At 34.1% G+C, this 10,860-nt stretch overlaps 1 protein-coding gene across 1 annotated transcript; it reads left to right on the top strand.

Moving 5' to 3' along the window:
* Positions 1–746: 746 nt before the first annotated feature.
* Positions 747–10,800, top strand: LOC132299813 (sodium/hydrogen exchanger 1). The gene is made up of 15 exons (XM_059796634.1): positions 747–1,098; positions 1,368–1,706; positions 2,238–2,356; positions 4,703–4,800; positions 5,629–5,688; positions 5,772–5,818; positions 5,904–6,098; positions 6,183–6,229; positions 8,537–8,603; positions 8,767–8,867; positions 9,001–9,102; positions 9,296–9,434; positions 9,511–9,573; positions 9,869–9,952; positions 10,054–10,800. The coding sequence occupies exons 2-15, from the start codon at positions 1,524–1,526 to the stop codon at positions 10,384–10,386; spliced, it is 1,638 nt and encodes a 545-aa protein (XP_059652617.1). The 5' UTR covers positions 747–1,098; positions 1,368–1,523; the 3' UTR covers positions 10,387–10,800.
* Positions 10,801–10,860: the final 60 nt, after the last annotated feature.

The following is a 10,860-nucleotide window of genomic DNA, read 5'->3' as shown; positions in this document are numbered from 1 at the left end:
TGTCAAATTTCAAATAAATTTAAAACTAAGATTGTCTTTGAAAAAGAAAGTCAATCTTATCTTGGTTATTTTATCTTCCTAAAAGAAAAATATGTTATCATACATCATGTTACACAATAAACTTAATTTTCTGCCCAATGATCCGACCATCCAACTGTTTAATTATTATTATTATTTTTATTATTATTTCTAATGTTGTCAGCTGCCTTGAAGTTTAAAGCCAGGTAGTATATATTTTCCAGGAAAACAATGAAATAATAATACGATATCAAAAAACACATTTGAAAATAGAATTTCCGTTTTATCTTGTAACTAATAAATTCAAATATATTATTATGCTGTGTTTGGAAATTTCAAAATTTTAAGAAATTTAGGAGGATTTGAGGGGATTTGATAATTAACTCTTTTAATTTATCAAAGTATTCCTCTGTAAGAGTTCGTTTGATTAAGGTGAAGTAGGTTAGTGAGAGAATTTTTTTTTGAGAAAAGTACAATAATTTTCTGCTTTAAAAAAAAAAACTCTCTTCAAAACACAGGTTATATGGTTAAAATTGTAGAAAATTTATTTTCTGTTAAATTTCCTTTTTATGAAATCGAATTTATTTCAAACGTAAAAATTAAATTCCAATTTAATTAAAAATCAAATTTTTTTTTTTAAAACCAATTTCAAATCAAAGACTTGCTTTCCAAACAAAGCGTTAAAATCCAAATCCATATACAAACACGTGTAGCTTTTCGGTGACTCACACACACACAACACACGCATTAACCCACACAGTCGTTTTCTCGTTGCTTCTAACGATTTCTTGATCTTTCCAGAAATTTCTTCACCTATCTCTCCCAATTTTCTTAACGAATCTCTCTCATTTTCTCTCTCTTTCCGAGCTGTTTCTGATTGCAGCTCGCTGAATATTCCTTTGTTCGTAATTTTCCCGCCGTGCTAGCAGGTTTGTTATTTTCCGAGAAATCAAACAGAGAGATAGCAACCTATGTTTCGAATTTCTCTGTTTAAATTCGACCGTTCGCTGGTTTTGGAGAAAATTGATAGCTTTCAACATCAAAGAAAGGTCTCCTCTCATTTCACATGCAAATGTGTTGGTAAGTCTGGTATTTCGCTTGCATGGATCCCTGTTTGGTTGCTGAGAAAATTGTGTACGATAGAAAGAAAATTACACTATCAGAAACAGAATCCCCTATGAAAGAAAGGAACTCTTTTTCTTTCATAGTGCTGTTTTGGTTTCCACTGGATTCTGTTATATGGTTATTTTCCCTCAAATTTCTTAGCAACCAAGCAGGCATTTTGTAAATACGATTTACGACCCATCAAGAGACGAGCTCAATTTATGCTTATTTAATTTTTGATGCAGAGTTTGTATATAGTGGTATGAGTTTCGGTGGCTTTTGAGATGTACAGTTTTGAGACAAAAATTTTGTGCATTCTGCAATTAGAGGAAATCTTGGTATTGTGAATGAGGAATTTTTGTTCTGATTAGTGTTTTTAGGGAAAAAAATATAAAAATAAAATGGTTACAATGGCTCTAGAATTGGGTTCTGTAATACCAATATTGGAGTTGCTCAACACTTCTGATCATGCTTCCGTCGTGTCGATGACTGTATCTGTGGCACTCCTTTGCGCTTGTATTGTGATTGGTCATCTGCTGGAGGAGACCCGGTGGATGAACGAGTCCACCACTGCCCTTGCTATTGTGAGTTTCTACTCAGTACTCTCATTACACTTTACTTATATTTTTGGATAGTGTGTCTGAAGGAAAATTAAAATTCACGTCACAATTTAGCCAAATAGTTGTAATTGTATTATGCTTAATTAGGCTGTGTTTGTGTTCGGCTGCATGGAATTGGAGAAAATTTTGGTTCAATTTTGTGAGTTAGCTTTTCTCCAATTCCAAAGCTTATATTCCATGTAACCGAACACAGCCTCGGGGTACGTTGAGTATTTGTTTTATTTGGTTATCAGGTTATTGAATGATGAAAAACTCTTATTTTGCTTTGTTTTCCATCTTTCTTGGGAAAAAATGGAGCATTACTTTAATCAGTAGCTTGCTTACCAAAATAAAATTAAAAATAAATGGAGCATTACTTCATTGTGCTGCTCTACAGGTGCGTGCTTCATGTGCATGATGCTGAATTTTGTCATACCACGTGCTCATTCATTTTTCGTTTTCTTTTATACATTTTTCTAATAATAAAGTTATAATTCATCGTGTGGGTTGATGCAGGGTCTATGTACGGGAGTTGTTATTTTGCTAACAAGTGGGGGGAAAAGTTCACATGTTCTAGTCTTCAGTGAAGATCTTTTCTTTATATATCTTCTGCCTCCTATCATATTTAATGCGGGGTAAGTCGAGTATTCCATTGAATCTTGCTGTCTAATAAGATATGTGTATCTTGTATCCGTTGTCCACTGAACACCAGGAGTTTTCTTTAACTTTGTGTATTTTTAGATGATTATGCTCTTATAATTAGTGAATTGTCAGTTAGAAGCGTGTGTTTTTTTTTTCCCTAGCTGATACTCACCTCTACAGGGTTATGTTTTTTGTTTAACCGGGTTAAAGATATCAGTTTCTTTCGTGCTGCTTGGCATCTAAAACCCAGATTTTACCTCAAGGACTATTATAACATAAGTATAAAAATTTGTCAGGTTGTTTATAACTTTTTGGCACCTCATTTCACTTTAAAGTAGTTTGAATACTAGATAACTAGAGTATCGAATTATAATATAAAAAGACAAAAAGGTAAGGGTTGTAGATGATGCAAAGTGAATATTTATATAGAAATATTGTTATGGAGTTTATTTTTATGTTACTTTAATCCAAGACTTCTATTGGATTTAAATCCTAGCCTAAAGCATGGAAATAGTAGTAAGCAATGCATATACAAGAATCAAAATCAAAGAAATCAAATTCATTAGTTATGGATGGCATAATTGAATACCGTGTTTTCATTTCGATGAAGAAATATCCGTGTAAATAAGAGCCTGCAAAGTGAAGGGAATCAGATTTTTTATCGGATTAGAGTTATGTCCTGAAACGGGCAATAGCTTCATGAGTGTAAATATATTACCTTTTACACTTGGAATCTTAAAATGTGGTCCATGTTCCACAATCGGGCTTAATTGGTGCTTTGCAAATAAAGGACAAGGAAATCTAAGGGCGTTGAGGCAGAACTTTGGAGTAATTATATTTGGCATATATGAAAATTTCATTACAACAAAATAATAACTAACTTTGGGGGATTAGATCTTAAAGCTTTAATTAGTTTCTGTTTAACTCAACTGGCTCGGAAATCAGTTAAAGCTGGTGTTAGTATGTCCTGGCTGATGTTAATTGTAATTATTCAATATAATCCCCTCTTTTTGTTTCAATCTACCATCACTTGTTTATGAAATCTGTTGGAACAAAATATGTTGTTTCTGGTCTCAAGCATGCTTGTCTGACTGATTTATGAAATCAACACCATCAAAATTTATTGGAATATCTAAAGTCCTAGTGGGGCACTAGAATATGTCCCCTTAGTGGATGGTTTACAATTTTTATTTTTATTTATTATTATTATTATTTTTTTTTTAATTTTGTGAAATATGAATTGTCAGTGATTAATCATGAGGCCTCCACAATTGTCTATATCCAATGCCTTACTAGGACTCTAGAAGATGTTCATATTGTGTACGGCTTATGATTTTGTTTGTGAACAATGAACTAAAAGATTGTATTATGGTGATGAGCCCTAGAGTTGAGAGACTTTAGGATTACCGTCTCGATGCTAATGGATTTTACCTGTAGGGTATCTCATTATCTTGTGCCGCTTTCCATAAATCTTTCTCCTGAAAGACACTATCTCGTTATATTTCATTTCTTATTAAAAAAGAAACCTAAGGTAAGACATTGGAAAACAAATATGGATGTGTTATTGAATGAAAGTTTTGCATGTTCTGGAAATGCATTCAGAAAAGAATTAGCCAGGGCAGTATTAGTGTTTAACATCGACTTCAAAATCCCTTAGCCATTCTGATTCCCACTATGAGATATCAGACAAAAAAATAGAGTGATCCAGTCTCACTTATCATTGTCATTACCATAAATGTCCAAAAGCTGCAAGGTTTTTGTTTTGATGTTCCACTACGCAGAGCGATATTTCCTGCGTCCTTTGAACTTTTTCCACTTGCACCAGAGTGCATTTCATTACTTGTGCAGCTGTGTTTTTGATGCATGATAAGAACATGTAGTAGTGTCATTCTTCTTTCTTTATCCATGTGGCTAGTTTGAGGCTTTTCTCTTATACTCTCATTGTGGGCATCATTCTTGATATTGTCACCCATCTGTCTACATGCCATTTACCTCCAGTTTTTGAAGGTCTTGGTTGCAGGAAATTATTGTTATCTTACAGGGTTTTAATCATGAGTTGATTTGTTTTTCCCCTTCAGCCCTTCTTTTTACGTCTCCACTAAGATTGTACTTCAATTCCATGTGAGGAATCTTCCATTTGTCTTTTACTTCAGCCTAGTGAGACTTCACAATCGTAATTTTCTCCTCTGGAGAAAAGATGATTCCTTTCATAATATGTTGTTCACATTCCATATTTGATTCTGGTAGTCTGATTCGACTGATATGTGAATCTTGATAGTCCAGAAATTTTACTTCACCAAGTTCTTGAATCATGCTTCTTATTATTGTTCATGTGCCAGGTTTCAGGTGAAAAAGAAGCAATTTTTTCGAAACTTCATGACTATTATGTTGGTTGGTGCCATTGGTACACTAATCTCCTGGTTCATTATATCTTTAGGTACGCTTTAAAACTCTATACATGTTTGGATTATTCAAAATGCCCTTATGAGTAGTCCAGATATCTAGCTGAATTACATCATGGCATGTTTGCTATACTGCAAACATTCTTAGTTGAACAATCATGAGAAAAATTGGAAAATATGGGTTATTTGGTTCTGCTTTATGAATACAGTTCTATGTTTTCAAATAACTGATAATCAGAACACAGTACAAAATTTTGTTTGGTTGACTGTTTTTTGAAAATTCAGTTAAAAAAAGCAAGTTTTAGAGAACAATCTTTTATAGTTTTCTGAAAACAATTTTCTGTTTCACGAGTTCTTGAGAATGGTTTTCAGAAAACTGAACCAAACATGATTTCTTTGCTTTCTTTGAGTTGATTCATACTGTATCTAATTGCTTTTTAGTATCCCTGTACAAAATGGAAACAACATGAACTTGCAAATAGAAGCATTCTAGGTTCCTAATGGCCTATTTAATCCATTTTTTCGAAAGCATTTCTCAAAAACCCAAGATATGAAAATTGTTTTCAAAGTAAACAAATGTTTTTTTCCTTCTCCCTAAAACAGTTCTGAAAAACCCAGGAAATAGAAATGTGTTTTCAAATAATAAACAATTTTTATTTTTATTTTTTGTAATTGAGTTTTTAGAAAACTGTCAACTAACAACTTTTGTACTGTTTTCTGATTTTCAGTTTTCTGAAAACAGAAAACTGTTCTCAGGCCATAAATTAATGTCGGTATTACAACCACGAGATTGAGTGGGATGTAAGTTAATGCATATCACTTAGGTATGCAGCTATATAATGACTCTCTTATGCTCGGCTCAGGTGCCAAAAAAATCTTTTCAAGAATGGATATTGGCTCTTTGGATATTGGTGATTATCTAGGTATCAACCTTATCACTCTCATTTGTTTCACCAGGGTTTTCTTGACTATTTGGGTTCTGACTGTTCTTCTTCCACTATTTTAGCAATTGGTGCAATATTTTCTGCAACAGATTCTGTTTGCACATTGCAGGTATAAAATATATCAAAGTTAAAGCAGTGTTGCATACACTAAAGGTACCAATTCTTTATGAAACTAAACTTTTTTGATAATGCAGGTGCTTAATCAGGATGAGACACCCTTTCTCTACAGTCTAGTATTTGGGGAAGGTGTTGTAAACGATGCGACATCGGTGGTGCTTTTTAATGCAATCCAGAGCTTTGACCTCACACATATTGATCCCACAATCGCCCTTCATTTCATTGGCAATTTCTTTTATTTATTTTTTACAAGCACTATGCTGGGAGTGCTAGTAAGTCTCTAATTTTTACTTATTTGTGTGCATAGAATAAAATTGTGGCTTCGATTGTGATTGACATCATATCTTTTCATGCAGGTTGGGCTTACTAGTGCTTACGTCATCAAAAAGCTTTATTTTGGCAGGTATGTCATCATAATGAAGGCTGAATAATTCTCCCCCTAAAGCGTATTCTATTAACGTTAACTTTACTTTTGCAACCCTATCACACTCACTACAATAAAATGAGTAGTGGTCTCATGTTAAATCCTACTTCTGTACACTTCCTTGTCAAATTCAACACCTACAAGATTTTGATAAAGTACCTAGTCAATTATCTTGGTCTAATTATCATATACTTAATCTTAAGACACTGATATTTCTAAGTATCAAAGCAAAAGTTAGGACATGGAAACTAGTATATCTCAAACATTGTTTATTCATCACCATTTAGATTATTGTTCTTCACATCCTTGAAATTTTTTGATGTACTTTAATGTGCCACATTTCGATGGATGGGTGAGAAACAATTTGCTTTTAATATGAAAGTTTGTAACTGGCTTCCATATACCTATTATCTGCTACTGCCATTTTATTACCATTTCTGTGAGTGGTTCAGACTCAAAAGTAGCTGATAGTTCTATTATTGCTATTTCTTCTCAGCTAAATAGTTAGACTAAAAAAAGAAGAAAGAATTATCTCAAGGTATTTGAATACAAAAATGTACCCAGATATCTTCCCTTGATATTGATTCTCAGACTTCTGCTTGCCTTTTGATCGATGAAGCCTCTAGAATGCCTATGAGCTGTTGCAATTCAGGAGGTCTTTTAATGCAAGTAACGATGAAGAGTAGAGAGTTCCAAAAGATATAAATAGAGATGTATAAAGGGAGAGGAGAGGAAAGACGATAGAGAATGAAAAAGATTAGAGAGAGGAGTAAAGATTTCTGAAAAGCAAGAATGACAGGAGATGATGTAGTGGAGATGTTCAAGTAGTTTTAGAGATAGAGGCGATGCCAGAACAAGATATATGGTGCAACTTTCTGTCATAAGCAAGCTAACTTGTGATTTAAATTAGAAATGCTACCCTAATATGTTTTGGAACAATAAATGTACTTTAATTTCACTACCATGTCTATTGCCCAAGAAACTTTTGTAGAATGCTAGTGATTATCTTTCTTTATTCACGTAATCCTCAATCTTAAGAAAAACAATGTGAGAAACGTATAGCTAAATACAGTAACACACATGCACACACATTTATTGTATTAAGATTAAGGAATCGATCTTTCATCTTCAATAACAAAATTTTGACATGTATTGAAAGAAAATGGTGTTGGTCTTATGGATACCATAATATTAAAAAAATAAAATAAAAAAATTGATTGTCCCTTTGAGCGTTTTTTTATAAAATTCTTACTTATCAAAAAAAAAAATATATTAATAAAATAAAAATATTGATTGCGATTGTAGAGAAGAGAAATCCTGAGGCAACTTGGAAAACACAACGTTTGGTAGGAGGGAAGGAAGGGGGAGGAAGACAAGAGAGGAGGGATGGAGCAAGTCTTCATTGTTTGGTAGGAGGGACAACTCGAGGAAGACCCACTATTTTTCATCTCTACAAAACTGAATGAAAGAGAGCAGTGAAGAGAAGATGAGGATATAATGGTTAAAAATACAAAAACTCTCCATCCCTTCCCTCTATTGAACAATGAAAGGTGTCACTTTTTTTCTATTCCTTTCCACTAAGCCAAACAAAAAGGGGAAAGGATACGTTCCCTACCCTAGGGACGCTTCATCAATCATTCTTACCCTGCTATCGACCGCCCTTTCAATCCTTCATACCAAAATGAAGCAAGGAAAATAATGACGCTTTTGAAGCCTTACGTTAATTCTGAAGTCAAAAGAAAAACATTAAGAGTAGAAAAATTCTTCTGTACGGTACACTTTCAATTGCAGTATAATTTTCTGATACCTTTTATATCACATGTGTTCTCTCTTTCTTAAGTACTAATTATATGATACAAAAGAGCCTTAATTTTGGCTTCTTTTCTATCAGTTAATGTTGCTTCATGAGCCTTTTCAAAATTTTCTTCATTGCATTACAAGTTTACTCATCATAATATGATTGACTCCCATTGCAAGTTTGCTCCAATTTTTTCTGCTCATGGAAAATATACCTTGAAATTTTTTCCTAGTAAAATATACCTTGAAATTATTCATAAAATAATTTGATTGGTAAATAAAATATGCTGGAATGCAATTGTCACAGTATCGTCAGACTCACTAGGAATATATGGAAATCATTTAACCTTTGTTCTTGTTCTCTGAAAATTTAGTGTGTTTGAGATGATTTAGTTATTTGATTCCTCAAATTCTTTTAGTTCTAGTGAATCCTCAAATATTGCTGGAAAGGGTTAATGTGACATTAAGTGCCTTCTTGACAAAATCCAGGCACTCTACAGATCGTGAGGTTGCTCTTATGGTGCTGATGGCTTACCTTTCATATATACTGGCAGAAGTAAGATTCTACTGACTTCACTGGGAGCCTTCCAAGGGGCCCTTGTTTTCATTAATCTCCTCATGCTCTGTTTAGACCTTTAAAGCGTACTTGTTAGTCAATTAACCATGATAACAACCACCATGATTTTATTTAGTTATTTTGTGTGTGTGTATATGTGCAGCTATTCTATCTGAGTGGCATTCTCACTGTATTTTTCTGTGGGATTGTAATGTCCCATTACACCTGGCACAATGTGACTGAGAGTTCAAGGATCACAACCAAGTATGTTTTTTTTTTCTCCTTTCGAAAATGTTATTTAACAATTTGGAATCTATTTTTTGTATTTCTTTTTTAAACACATATATCGTAGAAGTTATTTGATTGACGCTTCAGTTCTGTCTACAAATCATTACAGGCATACTTTCGCAACTTTATCATTTGTTGCTGAGACTTTTATCTTCCTTTATGTCGGCATGGATGCTTTGGACATTGAGAAATGGAGATTCGTAAGTGATAGGTATGTTAAAAGTGCATTTAGAATATAAACTTTTCCTTATAGTTTTCCTTATTATGAGATTGATTTTTACATTTATTTTTCCTTCACTCTGGAATTGTAGCCTGTTAGATTTTGTCTCAACCTGAACAATGTTACTGCTTTATAGAAGTACCATTAATTGTCTTCACATGTGGGCTCATTGCATTCTTTGCAGTCCTGGAACATCAGTCGCAGTGAGTGCAATACTGCTAGGCCTGATCTTGGTTGGAAGAGCAGCTTTTGTGTTTCCCTTATCCTTCCTATCCAACTTAGCGAAAGATTCTCCGAATGAAATAATCAACTTTAAACAGCAAGTATATATTTGATACCTTGAAGCTACATTCCAATTACTTGTTACATCATATCATCTTTAATAAATTCATTTTTCAGGTCGTGATATGGTGGGCCGGTCTCATGCGAGGTGCTGTGTCCATGGCACTTGCTTATAATCAGGTAAAATTCGAGGGCATTTGAAAAAATAGAATTACCCAATATCAAAGTGTCATCATGGATAGAATAGGTGTCATGAAATAATGTTGGTCTCTTATGCCATGGAAATTGATTTACCTTCCCTTATGATCAAATTGATATTGTCCAAAAATGGTAGAATATGCTTGCAAGCACATCGATACATGCACGTGCAATACATTTGCTGTTTTTATTTCATTAAAATGCATCTTTTCCTTTTTCTTTTCTGGGAACTTTGTTTTGGTTTTGAGTAAACACTAATTTTGATGTGTTTATGCAGTTCACCAGGTCCGGACATACTCAATTGCGAGCGAATGCAATTATGATTACCAGTACCATTACGGTGGTTCTTTTCAGCACAGTGGTAAGACTTCTGCATGTGCTATTACTAGCTTCCCCCTTTCTTTTTTCTTGTTTGTTTGTTTGGAGTCTGAATTATTATCATACTTTTTTCTTCTTTCTTAGGTGTTTGGTTTAATGACTAAACCTTTAATAAGATTCTTACTTCCATCATCAAAACAATCAAGCAGCGCTGTATCGTCAGATCCTAATAATCCAAAGTCGGTCATAGTACCACTTCTTGGGGATCGACAGGATTCTGATGATCTGTGTGGCAATGATCTGGTTGTCCCTGATATCCGTCGCCCGTCCAGCTTACGCATGCTTTTGAGCACCCCGACTCACACCGTCCATCGCTACTGGCGTATGTTCGACGATAGCTTCATGCGTCCCGTGTTTGGCGGGCGGGGTTTCGTTCCCTATGTTCCTGGTTCACCAACCGAAGGGAGTGCTGCCTAACACGAAGAAGATGAGAAGTGAAGAGAAGATGTACAAAAGATGAAAGCATCTCCATGTTAGTCAAGGAGTTCACTTCCCCGAACCTGTTCGATCTCATGGGCTTTTGAAATGCCAAGTCTGTCATTTGTATCTGCTGTATATATTATATATAGCTGATATCCACTGGACGTGTTTAAAAGGATTCCAAAATCACACACTCAGTGATGGTTTTTGTGTATATTCTCTCCCTGCAACGAAAAATGTCAAATGTAACCGACATTTTTATTCTAACAATTTGATTAAAAAAACTTGAGTAGTTTTGAATTAATTGGACAGGTATAGTTTAGGCTTTGTTAATCCAGGTGAATTACAATTTGATCAAAAATGATTGGCCTTGTTGAAGAAATCATTAAGGGAAGTGCCATGTTCTGTCCACTTTTAACCTTGCGTGGTCTAGCGTTTATGGCTTTTAGATTTTTATGTGTATATTTGCAA

The sequence above is a fragment of the Cornus florida genome, unplaced genomic scaffold (assembly GCF_030987335.1).
Source record: "Cornus florida cultivar Cherokee Brave unplaced genomic scaffold, ASM3098733v1 CherokeeBrave_3.0.0_Hap2_Chr03, whole genome shotgun sequence".
Classification (NCBI taxonomy): domain Eukaryota; kingdom Viridiplantae; phylum Streptophyta; class Magnoliopsida; order Cornales; family Cornaceae; genus Cornus; species Cornus florida.
Note: the sequence above shows the minus strand (reverse complement) of the source record. Positions and strands in the feature narration are given on the sequence as shown.